Here is a 22,304-nt window from a genome sequence, read left to right as displayed (position 1 = left end):
GAGAAAGAAAGGGGGAGAGCGAATGAGGGAGAGGGGAAGAGAGAGAGAGGGAGAGGGAGAGAGAAAGGGGGAGAGCGAATGAGGGAGAGAGGGGGGAGAGAGAGAGGGAGGGAGAGAGAGAGGGAGAGAGAGACAGAGAAAGAGAGAGAGAGAGAGGGAGAGACAGAGAAAGAGAGAGAGCGAAAGGGGGAGGTGAGGGAATGGGTGATTAAACCGTTTGAGACACTCTTTCAGCAGTGTCAGAGTGTGTGTGTGTGTGTGTGTGTGTGTGTGTGTGTGAGTGTGAGTGTCAGTGTGCGTTACCTTGAGGAGCTCCAGCCCTGCTCTGATGGCCTGTTCGGTAGGAACGCCCTCGTCCTCGTCGTCGGCGGTGCCGTCGATCGACTTGTTCACCTGCTTCACCAGAGCGCTGACGGAACAAGAGGGGAGGAGGGGTAAGACTTTGTGTTTTCCCATCTGTGTTTGGAACACATTTCCGTGGGCTACATTCGGTGTTGAGGTTACATCTTGTGTGTAGCAGGCCTGTGGTCTGTGTGTACCTGATAGACTCGGTGTCGATGTGAACGGGAGCGATTCTCTCCAACAGGAACTTGACCATCTCCAGGAATGGGTTGCTGGGCTGTTTAGGGCTGCCTAGCTTCTTAGTGATATCTCTCTGCGTTAAGAGAGGGAGAGACACACACGTCAGTGTCAGAACACACCGTTCGACACGCGCATGCACAGTGCACACGCGACCTTGAGAAGGCTACTCACCACGCAGACTTCGGCCTGTTTGCAGGAGCAGGAGGGGCTGACCAGGGTCTCGAGTTGGTCTCGGACCCGCTCGTCGTCCTCGAGGACCTGGGCCAGCTTCTTCACGATGTCCTGGGCCTTGCCTGGGTCCGGAAGGTTCTCTGCAGCAACACAACGGTCTTTAACATCGGCTTCTCAGCATTAGAACTCTGATAATACTTATCATCGACGGGTGGTTTAACAGCAACAGCTAAATCCATGTGTTAGCGTGTGTGTGTGTGTGTGAGTGTGAGTGTGAGTGTGTGAGAGTGTGAGTGTGTGTGAGTGTGAGTGTGTGTGAGTGTGAGTGTGAGTGAGTGTGTGTGTGTAATGGTAGATGAGAGAGGACTTACTAGTAATCACCATGACCTTGGCGAACACAGACTTGGTGGACGCGTCAGACTGAAAAACACAACATATCCATTTAGTGTCACAGACATTAGCGGCATGTCAATGGACGATACCACGTCTCTACCTGTCACATGACACGACTCTCTTTTATATGGTAACCAGTGGTTGAGCGTGCTCACCTTGGGCTGCTTGACCAGGTCCAACAGATCTTTCACGTTGTGTCTGAGCACATTCTGACACTTCCACATCTCGTTCAGAGCTCTGAAACAGAGAAGGAGAGAGAGATGCAGAGAAGGAGAGAAAGAGAGAGAAGGAGAGAAAGAGAGAGAAGGAGAGAAAAAGAGAGATCGAGAGAAAAGGGGGGGGAGAGGTAGAATCCAGGAGAGATGTGATGGGCATAAACACACAGGACAACCCGAAAGGTCATTTATTATTTTTATTTCTTTTCCAGATTTTATCCCTTTTTCACCCAGGGGGCGGTGTTGCACGACGGATCCTTGTCCGGAAATACTCCTATACCGCCCTCGGGAGCGGCCGCCCAATATGCCGCTCCCCGTGTGTGCCCCGGCCATATCCGGATCTGGCGAGCTGGGATTCGATCCCAGTCCCCGGTGGGCAGCTTGCACTAGTGGCCAGTGCTTAGACCGCTACACCACCGCGGGGCCACCCGAAAGGTCATTTAATAGTAATATTAATAATATTAGTATACATGCATACTACAACGGCTTCCGCTTCCTTTTAGCCACCTATCACCCTGGACTTCGTGCGTCTGAGAAGACCGGGTGTGTGAAATGTAAGAGAGTGAAAGCGACCTGGTCACTTACTTGACAGCGTTGGGGTCCAGGGTGGCGTAGAGGTAGTACATACACTTCATCCTCTCTGTGGTCTCCAGGTTGTGAGGGACCATATACTGGGCAAAGATACGCTCCACCAGCAACCTGACACAGGGAGAGACCGCGAGTCATAGAACATAGTCTTATTCTGTTTCTCTTTCCTGTTTTTTTCGTTACTTTTTTCTTCTCCTTCATAAGACGTTGACGTCTATGAGCTCACATCACGGAGCACTTTAACAGGATTACTCTTAGTCTGCCTTGTCTCCCTCCCTGCCTCTTAGGAGCTCTCTACCAGCATGTCTGTCTTAATCTCATAATCCCATCAAATTGAGATCCACCTCTCCTCACCCTCCACCTCCCCCCCCCCCCTTCTACCACTCCTTCTCCCTACATCTACTGTCTACACAGCTGCAGGTAAAAGCGATACAACACTAGTCTGGATGCTGCTCTGACACACACCTGATGTCACTAGTAGTGACGCACGCTCACATCCCCCCTTTTGTCGATGCTGTACACACACACACACACACACACACACACACACACTAGGGCTGCACGATTAATCGATTTTAAATCGAAATCGCGATTTGAGATGGTGCGATTAGCAAATCGCAAAGCCTGCGATTTGGGATACATTATACAGCGCGTCGGATTCAACGTCAATGAACGCACACACCCAAGAACAACAACACTGCACGTGAAACGCCCAGGTGTGAATCTGTGAAGACGTTTCAGTAGCTAGCAACATTCATGGTGTGGATAAATGGCTTCAGCAGAGCCAGAAGCAACGATTTAGTCCCGAAGAAAAACAGCACTTCTGTTGTAAGCATTTCGGGTTTAGGACGACAGATGTGCAACAAAAGCAGGTGTTGCGCACGACCTGTCGTGGAACAATCTCTACATCCAGAGGCAACACCACAAACCTGTATCAGCACTTGAAAAAGTACCACGGGCAGCTCTATGACGGAGAGTTAAGTGAAAGTCCCGTAGCCCAGTCTAACGTTAAGCAAACTAGAGCAGTGTTTCCTCTATATGCATTTATTGGTGGCGGGCTGCCACGAATGAATTTCCTCCGTCACTAATTGATTCAGTCCACACAAAAATAAAATAAAAAATAAAAAAATAATCCACCTCTGAACATTTTAGCTGATTAAAATATATCTGATCCTAGATCAGCGCTATAATGGATGTTGACTAAAAGTGCACCTAAATCCACTCCCATCTCTCTCTAACCGCTGATCCAAAATCAGATTAATGACATTAAACATTCAGTTGACGACGTGACACAAGGGCTACTCCTGATTGGTCTAAATGTGAACCGGCATGAGAACCGTGCAGACTCAACCATCCCTGCTCAGCAGTCTTACCTGCCGAAATGCTCGGGCGCCTGTGTTTTCTCCTCGCAAATAACGGGCTAAAAGTCACCGGTAGTACCATCTAAAACAGGGGTCCCCAAACTACGGCCTGCGGGCCGAACACGGCCCACCCCCACACTTGGGCCGGCCCGTTGAACAACGTCGCCCACACACAATGCCTCAACAATGCCAGAAACATATTTTGAAAAAAAAAAATTTGGTTTTAATCATATCATATCTGTATTTGATATTAAAGGTTGGCTTTCAAATTAAAATGTCCCTTAGTTATAAACAATTTTCATTAATAACATTATTAGTTAGTTTCACCCGCCCACAGAATGCGGTACATTCAACGTAACGTTCCATAGTGAACAAGCACGGATCTGTAGCAGGTGCACGCGAGCTAGAACGAACATTCAGAGAGATTAAAAATGGCCAAACGGTTGGTAAAGAGAAAAGTTGATTCAGAATGCAGGGTTTTTAACCAACAGTGCACAAGTGATTATTATTGTTAAATGCAAAGAAAAGGCTCATCTGTCAAGAAGCGGTGTCTGTGTTCAAAGAATACAATCTGCGCCGACACTATGAAGCCCGCCACAAAGACAAGTATGCTAGTGTACAAGACCAAATGAGAGCAGAGAAGTGTCGAAGCTAAAATCAGCTCAGCAGAATACGTTTGTACCCGAAACCCAGTTATACCAGTCATCCGTTCGGGCCAGTGCTGATGAGTTTGTCAATAAATGTATGAATGTGATCGCGGAGGAGGTGTGTCCCGCGGTGAGTCTGTCAGCAAGTAGGCACCAGATGAATTGAAACAATGGGGGATTAGATAATGTAGATGCCCAGCTGCAGGAGAAAACGAAATAATTTTACCCATATGTTCATGATCTGTATCAAGCAGGGATTTTCCTGCATAGGCCGCCTCCGTCATATTTCTAGCCGCCTCCAGCTCTCGACAAAACTCTGACGGTCGTATTTTCTACAAGCGTTGAACTCGGTGGATTTCTGTCATTTCTAACTGCAATTGCGGCACTGAGCCGACGTGGTGGCGGGGGCACTGTTTCGCAAATAAGTTATCTTTCGTGTTTGCTTGCGAAACAGCTGATAGTTGATGTTGACTGCTCAAGGAGAATACATATTTGAAAGTACAGAATGCCTGAGAGCCTTATATTGCATTATATTACATTACATTTTGAATGATCATCTGGTGCCTGAATATTGTGTTTTCCTTTACATAAATAATGACATTTCCACCATAAATGGATGCAGAAAGGGCACAAATTGGTGCATCTAAATTCACCAGAAATGAAAGAAATTAAGTGTTTGATGTTTAAGGACCCCCAGACAGCCCTGCTTCATTGGTCCCCCCGTGTATGATGAGGGTCCTCCCTCATGTATCAGACTGTAAAACTGATTATATTTCATTGACAGATCACTATAGGTATAAATTCCATCCAAATTCAACTGTTTGTTTGCATCCACCAGTGGTCTCCTGCGCGCAATTGCTTTGCGCAACCGCCTCCATTTCACACCGTTCCATATTATTTTATGTTAGAGACCGACCCAGGCCCCCCATCACAAAAAGGAAAAATGATGTGGCCCTCACAGAAAAAAGTTTGGGGACCCCTGATCTAAAAGATACAAAAAGCTGATCTAGCTAGCTAGGTGCACAAATAAGATATCACGTTAAATAACTTCGAAAAATTAAACGAAAACAGCGACAGATGGATGGATTTTTCAAGAAAAAAGATGTCCCAGACACTTCAAACATTGCTGAAGCTAGCCGTGGCTATGAGCGATCCGAAACTGCATGAACGTTTATGGCGGGGTACCACCACCACCAGCTACAACTACAGCTGGAGAACAAGCAGCAGCTACTGTGCGCTGTGGTATATACACCAACATATATTACTTTCGTTTGTTACTTTTATTTGGACTTTGGATTTTAAGACCACTTTAATTCATGAAAAGGTCCAGAGTTTCTTGTTGCAAACGGAGGAAGGACAAACAACAGGTGCGTTGAAACCAACACCCAATCATGCCAGGACGATGGCTAATTTGATAATTTTGATAGACATGATAGCCATCACATCTAGTTGAAAAACTGTCGCAAGTTGAAGAACTCGCGCAAGTTGGAAATACTCGGAAACTTTCGCCAAGTTGGACATACTTTTCCTGTTGTGTTTGAGACGGAGCCAAGACTGCTCGTTTGGAAGGACATTGGATCCGTGAGTAACGTAAACCTTCAGAGCTGATGGATGGAAACCGGTATCACAAGTTTATATTCTGTATTTTTTTATTTATTTTTGCCATCCTCCCTCTAGTTTTGGTTGAAATTAGGTCGTTGTTTTGAGCGCGCGTGCGCGTTTCATGCGCCGTGCACGCGAAAAAAAAAAAAACGCGCGCACAGGGCTCTCCGCCACTAATGTAAAAATTCCTGGAGGACACACTGGAGAGTTTTAGAGTCGTTTGCGGCTGTTACGCCGTATGAAAAGGGCTCACGAAGGCACCGTGAAATAACCAATTCCATCACGCATTACCTCGCTAAAGACGTGGTGTCTATTAACACTGTGAGCAACGAAGAGTTTAAAAAACTAATCCAAACGCTGGATAAAAGATTATTGTGTGATTCCATCCCGCACGTACGGAGCTGAAAAATGTGGAGTACTATGCAACAACAACCGATCTGCGGTCGAGCCGTGCACTTACATACATTACGACGAGTTGAAGAGTTGCCGGCAAACGGTACTTTCCTGCTTTATCTATTTCAATGTTTACAGAAAGGACCTATTCTTTTTTACTGGACATTTTTATTATGACTTTATTTAACTTGATTGCAGTATGTGCAATATGTAGATTCTGCTCCTGAGCCATAATTAAATAACCTTGTTTGTAGAAAGGTCCTATTTTATTTTCATATTGGAATTGTTTAAATTTTTTTGACACTTGAGAGAAACAAAATGGCAGCTGTTTAAAAAACCCATACATAAATATGTTGTTCCAACTCATATCTTTTAAGTTCTCATCCTTGCATTAGAACAGTTTGATGGCATAAGAGCAGTTAACAGTTTGATGGTATCATGTGGTAATGCTCTCTGAAATTAGCCCATGATAGAAGGTGATAGACAGATTCATCCAATCACCTGCCAAGTATTTTTTTAAAGTACCTGCCCTTTTCCAAACAGCTTCCAATGAAGCTTTCCTAGATGGTTGTGTGAAACAAACCACCTGAGTCAGGTTAGTAATGCTCCATCACATGTTTTAATCTGAAGCTTGATTTTAAAGCAACCCAATGTAAGTTTAGTTCTTTCACTCGTAGCTCGGGCTGTGGGGGTGCTAGAGGAGGGAGCCTCTAAGTCCCCTGAAGACGTACAAACAAACTGCACGTTGATACGACCTTCCTAGCCGGAGATATGGCCACACTTTACAAAAACTCCCTTTGGGTCGCTTTAAAAAATAATAATCGCAAATTAAATCGCAATCGCAATATCTGTCCAAATAATCGCAATTTTCCCGCCCAAATCGTGCAGCCCTAACACACACACCCACACCCACACTCACACTCACACTCACACTCACACCCACCCACCCACACCCCCACACCCCCACACCCCCACACACACACACACACACACACACACCCCCACCCACCCACACCCCCCCACCCACCCACACACCCCCACACACACACCCCCACCCACCCACACACCCCCACCCACCCACACCCCCCCCCACACACACACCTGTCGTCGATGCTGTTCTGGTAGTAGATGTGGAGCAGTTTGTCTTTGATCCAGGAGATCTGTTTGGAGGCCTCCTTGCCTCCCTCTCCCTGGAGAGAGTACTTCTTATAGATCTGAGCCAGACCCATCATGGCCTCCTTACGCACACGCCACTAAGGGAGAGGGAGGGGGGGGGGAGAAAGAGAGAGAAAAGAGAGAGAAAGAGCGAGTGTGTTAGAACTACAAACTCCTTCCAATCCTGTCGACAAGGCCAAAGAGAGAATGATGAAAGTAGATTCTCCATCATCCACATGCAAACTCAACACGCGCACACACCACACACACACACACACACACACACACACACACACACACACACACACCACACACACACATTCAGAGAGAATGTAAAGACAACAATGCAGAAAATAAAGCATGTAGACATTGTTGAAAAAGATAAACATTCTCACACTCACACACACACACACACACTCTCTCTCTCTCTCTCTCTCTCTCTCTCTCTCTCTCTCACCCTCTTGTCCAGTGTCCTCTCCTTCACAAAGTTCAGCAGCGCGTCGTTGACGAGAGCCAGGTCCTTCTTCGCCGCCGTTACTATGGAGACGATAACGTCATGGCGGATGGCCTCCTCTGGGTCATGTGATCTGACCTTCAGGAACTCTGGAGTGGGGAGACGGGAGGGCCGGACCAAGGGAGAGTCAGAACATGACCTCTTTAACCTGACACAAAGACCCCTACACACATCTGAGACGAAACCAACTCTAGCCTGAGGTCTGAGAATCTCAGCTCAATCTCTTAAGCCCGACTGATCTGTAGGTCCAATACGATTCTCTCCAGGGAGGCCTTCGACCAGTTATAAGGGTGGATCGAGCTAAACCCGATCGATCGATCGATTCATTGACTGAATCCATGGGATCCTCACCTGAGAGGTCTTTAGCCAGGTCCGGGTGGTTCATGAGGCAGTGGCTGGCGAACTTGACGCACTCCAGTCGGATGGGCACGTGGATGTCGTTGAACCGGCCCAGGTAGCACTGCCACAGGGGCTTGTTCTGGGCCGCCAGCTCAGAGTCTTTCGCTCCGAACATCTTGGCCAGCAGCTTCACCACCTGCAGCCTCTCGTCATTGTCGTTACTCTGGAGGGGAAGGACAGAAAAAGGCGGGAAAGAGAGGGAGGGGTTATTTCTCTGGGAACGAGAGAGCGTACGTGACAGCGGCTGGCGAAAGGGGGAACAAGTCGGCGACCGATGGAAATGTTCGGACTTTTCTTTTGAAAAGCGGAAATGCGTTTCAACGTTGTTGGAAATCACAACACACACTCGCTAGTCAAGCCAAAATACTGCAACGCAATGGATTCGGTGAGTAATCCCCCACTGCTACCTAGTTAACCAGAACACTACTTTACATTGTTAGCAGGGTCACAAAACAAGCTGTGTTAGTCGACTGGTGAGTGTGTCATTGATTTTCAACAACACTGAAATGTATTTACATTTCTCAAAAATAAAAGTCTGAACATTAAATCGGCTGCTGGCTTGCTATCCCTTTCACCAGCAGCAGCTGTCACATGTCTTTACCGGGTGCTTTTCTGTTCTTTTTTGAGCGCTCTTCGTCATATGGGGAAATGAGTGTGAGTGTGTGGCGCGTGTGTGTGTGTGTGTGTGTGTTTGTGTGTGTGTGTACCTTCAGTTTGAACTCCAGCTGTGGCAGGACGGAGAGCAGCAGGTGGCTGTCGATGTTGTAGAGCTCCAGGATGAGGTCAAACACGTGCTCAGACAGGTCACTGACCGACGTCTTCCCCAGCATCAGCACCAGGTTAAAGAACTGAGAGAGAGAGGGAGGGGGTGGGAGAGGGAGAGAGGGAGGGAGAGAGAGAGGGAAAGAGATAGGGAGAGAGAGAGAGAGGGAGAGGGAGAGAGGGAGGGAGAGAGAGAGAGAGGGGGGGGGGGGGAGAGGGAGGGAGGGAGAGAGAGAGAGGCAGAGAAAGGGGGAGAGAGATAGAGAGAGCGAGAGGGGGAAAGAGAGGGAAAGGGAGAGAGAGAGAGAGAGAGAGAGAGAGAGAGAGAAGGAGAGAGAGAGAGAGAGAGAGAGAGAGAGAAGGAGAGAGAGAGAGAGAGAGAGAGAGAGAGAGAGAGAGAGAGAGAGAGAGAGAGAGAGAGAAGGAGAGAGAGAGAGAGAGAGAGAGACCATGAGCACACTCACATACAAAGTAAAAGAAGTAAGAGGAAAAAGGTCAGTAAAGGAAAGTGTCCTCACGTTGGTGATGTAGGGTTCGATGGCCTGGGCAGTTCTCTTCAGCAGGGCTTTGGCCAGATCGTACGCCTGCTTATTCAGGTTCTACACAGGAGAGAGAGGAGTCAGACACACAGTCAGACAAGCCCACCTGACACACACACACATCTGAGAGCACTAGAGGCACAGTCGCTCATCACTATTCAATGTGCACTAACTGCTCTTCCTCGGCTCACCTGTAGGTGTCTCACAGCATTACTGAGCACTGAAACAACTGTTTATTTGGTCTTGTGTGTGTGTGTGTGTGTGTGTGTGCGTGTGTGTACCTTATGGGCTGGCACGAGGTTGACCAGTACAGTGTCCAGTAGCTCTTGTGACACAGTGTCTCCCTCACAGACGATAGAGCTCATCAGGTCCACCATGTGCATGTGCACTTTCTGGTTGTGTCCGTTGCTATGGAGATAGAGGTCAGAGGGCAAAAGGTGAGGGTTGTAAATAATCACAATTACCTTACCGTGACCCCGACCCCTCACACACACACACACACACTCTCAGCACAGCTCATAGATATATCTAAAGAGGAAAAGGCTTTTAGCCTCCAGTCACACACACACACACACACACACACACACCTACACACGTCTATCTGTTTCGCTTAGTTGGCACAGAGCCACATTCTCTGCTGCAGAATTCAGCCCTCAAGGTTGTGTTCAGCAGAGTGAAAGACAGAGGGGGGGGGAGAGAGAGAGAGAGAGAGAGAGAGAGAGAGAGAGAGAGAGAGAGAGAGAGAGAGAGGAGGGGGTAGGAGGCATGTGCACCACAGATAGACGGCAAGAGACCATGCATGAACAAGTGAGAAAGACAGAATGGGTTGTGTGGACAGGGAGGGTTGCCAGGGAGGAGTGACGGGAGTGTGTCCACTGACTATCCTCAAGGCCAGCAAGATCCTCATCCTCTTCCTCTTCCTCTCCCACTGTGCGGTAGGTACCGGTTACTTTACATTCGGTATGTACCCGTACCGAATCGCAAAGGAGATTTCGGTACCTCATTTCGGTACTTTTCTTTCTCGCTCCGGTGTCAACTGGTGACTCGTGACGTCACATCGCCTGTTAAATTTCCACTCAGTGAAAGCAGCGAGTACGGAAGGATAACGAGAAGGTTGCTAATAGCAACTTCCGCTAGCGGGTTGGCATAACGCGACGCTCGACTTATGGGTGCGTTCCGTAAACTCGTTCTGGAATTCTGATCACCACTCGTGGAATGCCTTCTGTCCAATCAAATTACTTGCTCCCCTTATGACGTCGGGCCCAGTGTGCGCTGCGACGCTCTCAGAGCGAGTTTACGAACGCAAGCCTTTGATTGGACAGTGCACTCCAGGATTCGACGCGTCTGTTGATGACGTAGTGCGGCTGTGTGGCTGCGTCTCAGCGAGGTGGACAACATGATCGGGGATCTCCTGATATTCGGGTACTGTGTCAGATCATGTATATATCATGTAGATATATCCTTATCCTACTACTGTGTCTGAAAAATCAATCATCATGGACCAGAGAGGGGGAGGGGAGTAGAATGTCATTTTAAAAAATTAAAAGTACCGAATTAAGTACCGTTTTGGTACCGGTACCGTTTTTAAAGTATCGGTTAGGTACCGGTACCGGATAAAAACCCAAACGGTACCCAACCCTACCACTGTCTGAATCTCTGCGAAGCTCGTAGAACAGGCCTTCGAGCAGCTGAGAGGAAATAGTGGAAAATGACCATCCTGACGACTTAGCATTTTATCACTGGTTTTTATCACTCCCTCTTCCTCTACCCAAGGAAACTGTCACATTCTCCTCCCTCCTCAACCCACCTCCCCCCCCCCCCCCCTCCCTCCCTCCCTCTCTGCAGACGACTGTCACCTACTTCGTAAAGAAGATTGATGACGTTATGAGCTCTTTCATAAAACGTTATGCTATCACTAGTACCGCCAGTAGATCTGGCTGTGGGTTATCATCACTCACCCCTGTCTCCCCTGATGATGTCCTAAAACGGCAACCACCTGCCCTCTCCATCCCAATCCCTTCTCCAATCCAACTGGATCAACAGCCTTCCTTTCCTTACCACCCTAATCAATTCGTCCCTTTTATTTGATTTATTTGACCTTTATTTAACCAGATAAAATCAGTTGAGAACAAATTCTCATTTTCAATGACGATCTGGCCAAGAGGCCCCGGCAAGAATAAAAACAAACATATAAACAGAAATACTCATGGTCGACATAAAACAATACATAGAATACATAACAACGGCAAAGACAGTGAAGATAAATAAATAAAAACAACCTGACCGCTGGCTCTATCCGGGCTGCCTTTAAGACAGCCAGAGTCAAACCTCTTATCAAGAAGCCATCGCTTGACCCATCTGCTGTCCAAAACTACAGACCGGTATCCCTTCTTTCATTGTTATCTAAACCTCTTGAACGTAGCGTTTGTAACCGACTCTCCCTTTATCTCTTTCAAAACAATCTCCTTGGCCCACATCCTCCGGCCTCGAGGCTTCTCACTCTATTGAGACTAGGGGTGGGCATCGACGATCGATAATTGATCGATAAGGATCTTGGTCGATCACAAAATAAAACATTTGGTTGATCACAAAAAAAAAAAAAAAAAAAAATAATTTTGTGATCCACCAAATGTTTTATTTTGTGATCGACCAAGATCCTTATCGATCAATTATCGATCAATTATCGATCGTCGATGCCCACCCCTAACTGAGACTGCTCTCCTTGCTGTCACGGAGGCCTTCCACAGTGCCAGAGAGTCATCCCTCTCCTCTGTTCTCATTCTTCTACACTTTGTCGGCCGCATCTGACATAGTAAACCACCATTATCCTTCTCTCCGCCCTCCCAGAGCTGGGCATGTCGGGCTCTGCACTCTCCTGGGTTTGTATCCTACCTGGCCAGTTGCTCATACGAGGTAACGTGAAGTGGTTCTCTGTCCACATTACACAACCTCACCGATGGTGTCCCCCAGGGCTCTGTCCTCGGACCCTTATTGTTATCTCTGTATACCAAATCTCACAGGTGGCGACAGGTGTCTCTACGTGTCTTGCAGACATCTCTGCCTGGATGTCTGCTCACCACCTTGGGCTGAATCATGACATGGCAGAGCTCCTCTCCATCATGGTGGATAACTCCACTGTGTCCCCCTCCCAGACAGCAAACAATCTTGGGGTGACCCTGGACAACCAACTGTCCTGTGCAGCTAACATCACAGTGATTGACAACCAACTGTCCTGTGTAGCTAACATCACAGTGATTGACAACCAACTGTCCTGTGTAGCTAACATCACAGTGATTGACAACCGACTGTCCTGTGTAGCTAACATCACAGTGATTGACAACCGACTGTCCTGTGTAGCTAACATCACAGTGATTGACAACCGACTGTCCTGTGTAGCTAACATCACAGTGATTGACAACCAACTGTCCTGTGCAGCTAACATCACAGTGATTGACAACTAGGGATGTCCCGATCCCACTTTTTCACTACCGATACCGATACCGATACCTGGGCTTCGGGTATCTGCGATACCGATACCGATCCGATATTTGTATACATTTTTTGACCCCTGAATAATAACAAATACCTCCCCAGTCCACACCAACAACAGTTAAATTAAAGACTGCCAGCCTTTATTAAAGCAACAAATGCGACGTGTTGTGGATTGGAACTACGGATCATAAGCTTTCAAATGATGTGTCATACATTGAAATCCGAAAAACGATGACGAAGTTAGAGTCATTTGAATGTTGTTAGACGTCAGGCACATATGGGGTTAACCTCTTTGTAATGAAACCAGAAGCACACAGCGCTACGAACTATGAGAGCTTATGCGCATTTTAAGCGCATATAGGACTCGCGTGAAGCATTTCTGCGACACGCGTTTCTGTTTACTGTTTTCATTCCCTCATCGCTTATACACATAAGTTTGACTGCGCATGACAGTAGTTCAGCTGTCTCTTAGTCGCACTGGTGCGATTGAATGTATTTCCAAGTCGCACAGAAATATATTCACTCGCAAATGAAAACCAAAACAGTCGCACTATCGAGCCCTGGTCATGCACGTGACCACTGGCTACTACTGTGTCGTCACTTGAGTGACACGCCAGATCGGGCACGCGGATCGGAGCCTTTTTTTTTCTGGTCCGATCTGCGATCCAGCATTCAGGACCAATATCGCGGCGGTATCCGATATCAGTATCGGATCGGGACATCCCTATTGACAACCAACTGTCCTGTGCAGCTAACATCACAGTGATTGACAACCAACTGTCCTGTGTAGCTAACATCACAGTGATTGACAACCAACTGTCCTGTGCAGCTAACATCACAGTGATTGACAACCGACTGTCCTGTGTAGCTAACATCACAGTGATTGACAACCAACTGTCCTGAGTGTGCAGCTAACATCACAGTGATTGACAACCAACTGTCCTGTGTAGCTAACATCACAGTGATTGACAACCAACTGTCCTGTGCAGCTAACATCACAGTGATTGACAACCGACTGTCCTGTGCAGCTAACATCACAGTGATTGACAACCAACTGTCCTGTGCAGCTAACATCACAGTGATTGCCCACTCCTGTAGATTCTTCCTCCTACCCTACAGCATGTGAAAGGATCTGCCCATTCCTCACAAGAGAAGCAGCGCAACTCCTGATCTAAGGCACTAGTCATCTCCCGCCTAGACCAGTCGTGACGTTAGAATTATACGGTTCTATCTAAATTTTGGGTCAATTTAGTTTTTTACATAATCTGTTATTTTTTAAATATTGACATTTTCTAGTTAGTAAGTAATAAAATACAAAGGTTCCATCTCTAAAAACTTTGACGCTCAATATCTCTGAACTACCCTAAACGGAGATTGGCTTATAATTCTCAATCTTTTTTCAGTCACGGCACCCTTTAAAGGTATGCAACATCTTGAGGCAACCCAGTCTAAAATGTATTAAAAAACTGCTGCATCCCTCACGCACGCAGTATTGCCCCTCTCAGACAGCAAAGTGGATTCCCACAACTTTGATCTGCACCTGTCTCATGTTATGTGTATGAGGCATGAGTAAGGTTTTTGAAGATAAAATTACATGTATATTAATTTATATATATATTAATATATAATATTTATAAACATGCTTTTAGTTCAAATAGGGTACAGTCATAGTACATAGGTACAGGTCTACTTTAAGATCCTGAATAAAATGGTGCATATGTGTATTAAATGCACCACGAAAGCTGGACTATTGCAAAATATGCTACACAGAAATGTTCTGCCTGTTATGTTGCAGCCTGGATAGCCATCTCGCTAGCGTGGCACTGAGTGGAGAGCTAGGGCGCAACGTCTGTTATTTGCACAAAAAAATTAAATGCCCCAAACGGAAAATGTTAGTGGTTTTCAATTTGTTGTAAACAAGACATTGACGAAAGATACTCATAAAATTCGGCTTGTGGGATATTAATTCCGGAGCAGACCATTGAGGTCAAACTAAAACATTTTCACCCCTTAATTCTACCACTCTCAAATTCCCACAACCGGGGTGATGATAAGAGGTTGGCTCTTATTTGAGTAATAGTTTGAAAAACCAATGGATCTATCGCTAAGCCACGCCCCCTTTGAAAACTCAATCAAACAAACAACGCTTCACTGACGGTGACTGACTGACTGACCGTGACTGAATGACATTCAATGACTTACAATGGCGGGAGTTGGCAAAGTTCTGATTTACCACAGCAAGTAATAGACATGTTTTTTAAAGATGACAAGAATATTTAGTCTACAAGCTTTTCACCATCAGATATTAGCAAGTTGTTTGTCCGAGTTCTCTGCCTGTCGTGACTTTTGCTGTGATATGATTGGACAATTTCTATTTTGGGGTGTGGCTTAGCGATACGTCCATTGAAAGTGTGGTCGGAGTTTGCTTCTAAAACGGGCCTAGAACAGCGGCAGTCTTGACTAGCACCATCGCTACAATGTTTTTTAAACCATATTTTTAGACCAAAATAACCACTCTTGGATAACGATTGAATTGTAGTTTGTTTCAGTAATTCTTTCATGTAATAACTCACCAAATTGCTGGTTATTAATATGTGTTTATTATTAAGCTTCGTCCTTTGATTTGCTCGCTGCTTAAAGCACAACCGTTTATGCTCGTCAACTAGGGATGTCCCGGTCCGATATTGATATCGCCGCGATATCGGTCCTGAATGCTGGATCGCAGATCGCACCAGAAAAAAAATAGGCACCGATCTGGGGCTCGCGATCCGGCGTGTCACTCACGTGATGACAACAGTAGTAGTCAGTGGTCACGGGCATGAGAGTTGGCTAGTAGCTACCTGTGTGTAATGAGTCTGACAATGTGGGGTAGTGGTGGTCTAGTGGATAGTGAGTTGGACTTGTGATCGGAAGGTCGTGAGTTCAAATCCCGCCTAAAGCCACACCACTACTAGTGTGCCCTTGGGTAAGGCACTTAGCCCTCAGTTACTCCAGGGGGAATGTCCCTGTAATTCGCAATTGTAAGTCGCTTTGGATAAAGGCGTCTGCTAAATGGCAAAATTATTAATTATTACAATGTCATGATGCTAGCTGGTGAAATCATAAACCATTTGCTTACGTAATTTTTCGTTTGTTTACATAGTCTGAAACTACAGATGGTAAGCTTTCAAATGATGCGTCATACATTGAAATCGGAAAAAAATTCAAGACGACACGAGTATTTGAATGTTTGTTTGTATCAATGTTTTGCTCAAGAATGGTGACTGCTAAAAACGCTGCTAGCGGCTAACGTTTCGTGCTAAAAGAAAGTATTGTAACGTCCCCACTTGGACAGTGGTTGAAATAATGACAGATAGCTTCTCTCATGTAATCTGTGCGTTTAATTGTAAACTATCTCATACACAACTTTCTTAGTTCACCGGAGCTCTCTCTCCCAACGGTCTCAATAACACACACAGCATTATTGTTGCTTGAATAAAGGCTGGCAGTCTTTAATAGCCAACTGTTTTTGTGGACTATATACTGGGGAAGTATTTGTTATTATTCAGGAGTAAAACAATAAATACAAATATCGGATTGATATCGGTATCGCAGATACCTGAAGCCCAGGTATCGGTAGTGAAAAAATGGGATCGGGACATCCCTATCGTCAACAGATGCTAACTGCATACCGTATTTTCCGGACTATAAGTCGCACCCGAGTATAAGTCGCAGCAGGCCAAAAATGGGCCATGAAGAGGAAAAAACCACATATAAGTCGACATATAAGTCGCACTGGACTATAAGTCGCATGGTTCAAGGGAACGGGCTTGGCGGAATCAGCGGGGAAAGAAGACCCTGTTGAGCTTGACTCTAGTCTGGCACTGTGAAGAGACATGAGAGGATTTGTAAGCCCAGGAAGGACATAATTCACGTTGAAACTTCTTCTGAAAGGTTAAGGAATACTTGTATTATCGAGTGTAAAGTCCGCTAGCTAGCGCGGGGCTAACAACATGGCGTCGCGGAGGAAAAATGAAACTTTGAACAGCCTCTAAAAGGTAATAAATGACTTTAATATCGTTTCTAACGTCCATAACATTGTGTATAAGGTCCATAACATCATGTTTAATGTCCACATTGTCGTGTTTAATGTCCACATTGTCGAGTATAATGGCTATTCTATCGCGTATGAAGCGCTACCGGAAGTCGCAAAATGCTACTCGCGGGTACAACATTGCAACGTTAAACAGCCTCTGGAAGGAATAAATGACTTTAATATCGTTTCTAACGTCCATAACATTGTGTATAAGGTCCATAACATCATGTTTAATGTCCACATTGTCGTGTTTAATGTCCACATTGTCGAGTATAATGGCTATTCTATCGCGTATGAAGCGCTACCGGAAGTAGCAAAATGCTACTCGCGGGTACAACATTGCAACGTTAAACAGCCTCTGGAAGGAATAAATGACTTTAATATCGTTTCTAACGTCCATAACATTGTGTATAAGGTCCATAACATCATGTTTAATGTCCACATTGTCGTGTTTAATGTCCACATTGTCGAGTATAATGGCTATTCTATCGCGTATGAAGCGCTACCGGAAGTAGCAAAATGCTACTCGCGGGTACAACATTGCAACGTTAAACAGCCTCTGGAAGGAATAAATGACTTTAATATCGTTTCTAACGTCCATAACATTGTGTATAAGGTCCATAACATCATGTTTAATGTCCACATTGTCGTGTTTAATGTCCACATTGTCAAGTATAATGGCTATTCTATCGTGTATGAGGCGCTAGCGGATTTACTCCTTGGTTCATGTCAGTCAGAGATTACCGTATGTCAATTCATGTCAGTCAGAGATTATGAATTATTGATATATAAGTCGCACCTGACTATAAGTCGCAGGACCAGCCAAAGTATGAAAAAAACCGCGACTTATAGTCCGGAAAATACGGTATATACGCTATTGTTTCTAAGAAGAAAACACTGACCGTTTACAGCAGTAAGTGTAATGATAACATAAATGTACACTATTTGGGAAATTCTGAACAGTTTAAAAAAAAGCGGACGTAGAACTTTCAACTCGTCCCCATAGGGGATAGACAGTACTGCGGCCAGAGCGTTTGACCATGCTACTACTGTATGATAAAGTCGAGGCTCACACCCAGAGTTATCTGATTCTGGAGCCTTTCTTTTCAAAAATCGTTCCATGTGCTTCACGCAACACTCTCATAATGCATCGCGCAGTAAACTTTTATTTTTATTTTATTTAAACAATAGGCTATTTCCGTCATACGGAATGACCCCGGCATTGACGTTGTGACATGGGGAAAGGGGCATGTGAGACAAATTCTGATGACGTATGAGGCGGCTCATGATCTGCATTTTCATGATAAGTTTGGAATTTTAATCCATTTTATTATGTCAGCAAAATCTGCATATTTTTGGGGGGGACGGCACTACGGTTGAGAAATACTGGCCTAGACTACTGCAACTCTGGCCCAGCTCCATGCCTCCTCCATCAGACCTCTGCAGTTCATCCAGAACGGTGCAGCCCGTCAGCCCTGGTGTTCAATCTCCCCCCAAAATTCTCCCATGTCACCACCCTCCTCCACACCCTTCACTGGCTCCCAGTAGCAGCTTGCATCAGATTCAAGACCCCGGTGCGGTAAAGGGAACAGCCCTATCTGCAAATGAGGGTCAGTCCCCAAACGTCAGCCCGACCACTCTGGCGCTTGGCACCACCATCTTGCCACCATGATTGTTCTGCTCAGTCACGGCTCTTATCTGTCTTGGCGCCCCAGCGGTTGAATGGGCTTTTGCTCTTATCGAAGGTTTTACTTACAATGATTGTTGTATAGTTGATTCACTTACTTAGTCAAATGTACTTATTGTAATTCACTTTGCATAAATGGGTCTGCTAAATGATGTAAATGTAAAAAAGAAGAAGATTGAAAGCGAGGGAAGGAGGAGAGAGAGACAGAGAGACACACAATGCTTAGCTGACTCACTTTATGACCTGGAAAAGGGTTCTGTAGAGCTGTGTGAAGATCTCGTTGCTGTCCTCCAGCTCGAAGCAGATGTTATAGGACTTCACCCATGCTATATTCTACAAGGAGAGGAGAGGTAGGTTAATAACACCATAAACAATGCATCAACAGAGAGAGAGGAGGAGAGTGAGACAGGGGGAGAAACAGAGAGCTACACGAGCATCGATGAATACACTTTCCATCTGTGACCGAAAACACTCCTCTTGCAGGGTTCCCACACCTTCTGAAACATCAAATTCAAGCACCTTTCAGGGACTTTCAAGACTCAATTCCCTCAAATTCAAAGACCCAACACGGCATAGTTTGAGACAGATCTAGATGAGAATTTATATAATAGGAACTATCCGCTCACAGGCAACAATTAAAAAGAGAGAGAGAGAGAGAGGGGAATTCAAGCACTTTCAATGACCCATGACTATTTAAAAATAAAATTAAGACCTTGATTTCTTTTTCTCAAATTCACAAACTTTCAAGGATTTCAAGGGCCCGTGGGAACCCTGTCTTGTCTCTCAGAAGACAGAAACGCACACGCACACGCACACACACACACACACACACACACACACAGAGAAGTGTCTCAGAAGTCACACACACCTCCAGCAGGTAGAAGTATCTGTTGAACTGAGCACTCTTGGTGTCCTCCAGTCCTTTCAGCTGCCTGGTGATGAACATGAAGATGTCCTGAAACAAACACACAATCATTAGCAACAGTCCATAGATTTATTATTATTTATTTTGTAATACTACTTTCAGCAACATTTCAGGCATAACACACCACACAAAGAGACAAACATCATACATAAACAAACAAAGAACACAAACTGGGGCAGATATCATGAGGTCATGTTCAGGAACCGTGATCAGTGATGACGGTTAGACAGGTACAGTTTGTTACATGAAATTTATGGCATATTGAGAGAGAAATAAAATGTATTTAAACAAAAAGAAAATGAATAACAAAAAATAAATAAATATAAATAAATATATATACACTGTATATATATATAAACCCTAATCAGTGTCTGTTTTTTTAAAACAGCAGTCCATAGATTTGATGAGTCCTTCAGTTTGTCTGTAGAGTTGTAGTGTCAGTAGAGTTGTAGCAGGGGTTAGCCTATGGTTAGGTTAGGGTAAGTGTTGGGCTAGGGTTATATTTAGATTTAGAGCATGATCAACCTTAATTTTGTCTGGGGAATTGTATTAGATGATGTGGTTGGACTACGTTTAGGTTGGGTTGGGTATAGGGCTGGGACGACGCGTCGACGTAATCGACTACGTCAATACGTCGACTTGCGTAATGTGCGTCGCAAAAGAAAAAGAAAAAAAAATATAGCTGCAATTGCGGCACTGCGCCGACGTGGTGGCGGGGGCGCTGTTAGCTTTCGTTTTTGCTTGCGAAATAGCTGATAGTATGTTGACTGCTCAAGGAGAATACATATTTGAAAGTACAGAATGCCTGAGAGCCTTATATTGCATTATATTACATTATATTTTGAATGGTCATCTGGTGCCTGAATATTGTGTTTTCCTTTACATAAATAATGACATTTCCACCATAAATTGATGCAGAAAGGGCACAAATTGGTGCAAATCAATTCACCAGAATGCAAGAAATTAAGTGTTTGATGTTTAAGGACCCCCAGACAGCCCTGCTTCATGGGTCCCCCCCGATGTCAAACACCACTGGTACCACCTCCGCCTCATTTTGAGCCAGGAAAAACCCTGATGGCCATGTTGGCATTCAAGTTGGCTAAACATAGCAGTGAGTCTGCCCTGTGTCTGGGGCTGTTTGACAGAGGCAGTACTACTAGTACTACTAGTAGTAGTAGTAGTAGTAGTAGTAGTAGTAGTAGTAGTAGTAGTAGTAGTAGTAGTAGTAGTAGTAGTAGTAGTAGTAGTAGTAGTAGTAGTAGTAGTAGTAGTAGTAGTAGTAGTAGTAGTAGTAGTAGTAGTAGTAGTAGTAGTAGTAGTAGTAGTAGTAGTAGTAGTAGTAGTAGTAGTAGTAGTAGTAGTAGTAGTAGTAGTAGTAGTAGTAGTAGTAGTAGTAGTAGTAGTAGTAGTAGTAGTAGTAGTAGTAGTAGTAGTAGTAGTAGTAGTAGTAGTAGTAGTAGTAGTAGTAGTAGTAGTAGTAGTAGTAGTAGTAGTAGTAGTAGTAGTAGTAGTAGTAGTAGTAGTAGTAGTAGTAGTAGTAGTAGTAGTAGTAGTAGTAGTAGTAGTAGTAGTAGTAGTAGTAGTAGTAGTAGTAGTAGTAGTAGTAGTAGTAGTAGTAGTAGTAGTAGTAGTAGTAGTAGTAGTAGTAGTAGTAGTAGTAGTAGTAGTAGTAGTAGTAGTAGTAGTAGTAGTAGTAGTAGTAGTAGTAGTAGTAGTAGTAGTAGTAGTAGTAGTAGTAGTAGTAGTAGTAGTAGTAGTAGTAGTAGTAGTAGTAGTAGTAGTAGTAGTAGTAGTAGTAGTAGTAGTAGTAGTAGTAGTAGTAGTAGTAGTAGTAGTAGTAGTAGTAGTAGTAGTAGTAGTAGTAGTAGTAGTAGTAGTAGTAGTAGTAGTAGTAGTAGTAGTAGTAGTAGTAGTAGTAGTAGTAGTAGTAGTAGTAGTAGTAGTAGTAGTAGTAGTAGTAGTAGTAGTAGTAGTAGTAGTAGTAGTAGTAGTAGTAGTAGTAGTAGTAGTAGTAGTAGTAGTAGTAGTAGTAGTAGTAGTAGTAGTAGTAGTAGTAGTAGTAGTAGTAGTAGTAGTAGTAGTAGTAGTAGTAGTAGTAGTAGTAGTAGTAGTAGTAGTAGTAGTAGTAGTAGTAGTAGTAGTAGTAGTAGTAGTAGTAGTAGTAGTAGTAGTAGTAGTAGTAGTAGTAGTAGTAGTAGTAGTAGTAGTAGTAGTAGTAGTAGTAGTAGTAGTAGTAGTAGTAGTAGTAGTAGTAGTAGTAGTAGTAGTAGTAGTAGTAGTAGTAGTAGTAGTAGTAGTAGTAGTAGTAGTAGTAGTAGTAGTAGTAGTAGTAGTAGTAGTAGTAGTAGTAGTAGTAGTAGTAGTAGTAGTAGTAGTAGTAGTAGTAGTAGTAGTAGTAGTAGTAGTAGGTCGCCGAATTAAAGGTGTCTGTGTTTAATTGCGGGCCCACAGACAGCCCCCATACATCAGCTGATCATTTAAAGGGGCGGCCGTCTGAGTAATGTGCATGTCACACGCTGCTTTGTTTTATAAGAGCAGCAGCTATTACCCAGATGCTTTATAAGACACTGTTAAACAGAGAGAGACAATACAGCCATTATTTTGGGGGAAATTAAGTGATACATTAATCGAACAGCAAAAAAAATAATCGTTAGATTAATCGTTAGAAAAATAGTCGTTTGGGACAGCCCTAGTTGGGTACAAGGTTGGGCTACGGTCATATTTAGGTTAGAAAAAGGAAAGTTAAGGAGTATTAAGAGTATGAAGCTTGGGAGTTAAGACTATAGTAGGGCTACGGTCACAAT

General features: G+C 44.6%; 1 protein-coding gene across 1 annotated transcript in view; it reads right to left on the bottom strand.

The window, feature by feature from the left end:
* Positions 1-22,304, bottom strand: part of LOC308175003 (sister chromatid cohesion protein PDS5 homolog B-like) — a 53,555-nt gene that overhangs the window by 13,060 nt on the left and 18,191 nt on the right. The window contains exons 4-17 of the mRNA XM_080550116.1: positions 19,444-19,530; positions 18,811-18,908; positions 9,603-9,729; positions 9,301-9,381; positions 8,728-8,868; positions 7,973-8,183; positions 7,565-7,710; positions 7,054-7,205; positions 1,947-2,060; positions 1,302-1,383; positions 1,125-1,173; positions 754-893; positions 540-655; positions 304-409 (exon numbers count right to left, since the gene is read on the bottom strand). Of these exons, the coding sequence (XP_080406242.1) occupies positions 304-409; positions 540-655; positions 754-893; positions 1,125-1,173; positions 1,302-1,383; positions 1,947-2,060; positions 7,054-7,205; positions 7,565-7,710; positions 7,973-8,183; positions 8,728-8,868; positions 9,301-9,381; positions 9,603-9,729; positions 18,811-18,908; positions 19,444-19,530 (1,650 nt within the window). The remainder of the gene's footprint in view (positions 1-303; positions 410-539; positions 656-753; positions 894-1,124; positions 1,174-1,301; positions 1,384-1,946; positions 2,061-7,053; positions 7,206-7,564; positions 7,711-7,972; positions 8,184-8,727; positions 8,869-9,300; positions 9,382-9,602; positions 9,730-18,810; positions 18,909-19,443; positions 19,531-22,304) is intronic.

Source organism: Nansenia antarctica (assembly GCF_963989245.1).
Source record: "Nansenia antarctica genome assembly, chromosome: 20".
Lineage (NCBI taxonomy): Eukaryota > Metazoa > Chordata > Actinopteri > Argentiniformes > Microstomatidae > Nansenia > Nansenia antarctica.
The sequence above is the reverse complement of the archived record's forward strand: the minus strand, read 5'-3'. Positions and strand labels throughout refer to the sequence as shown.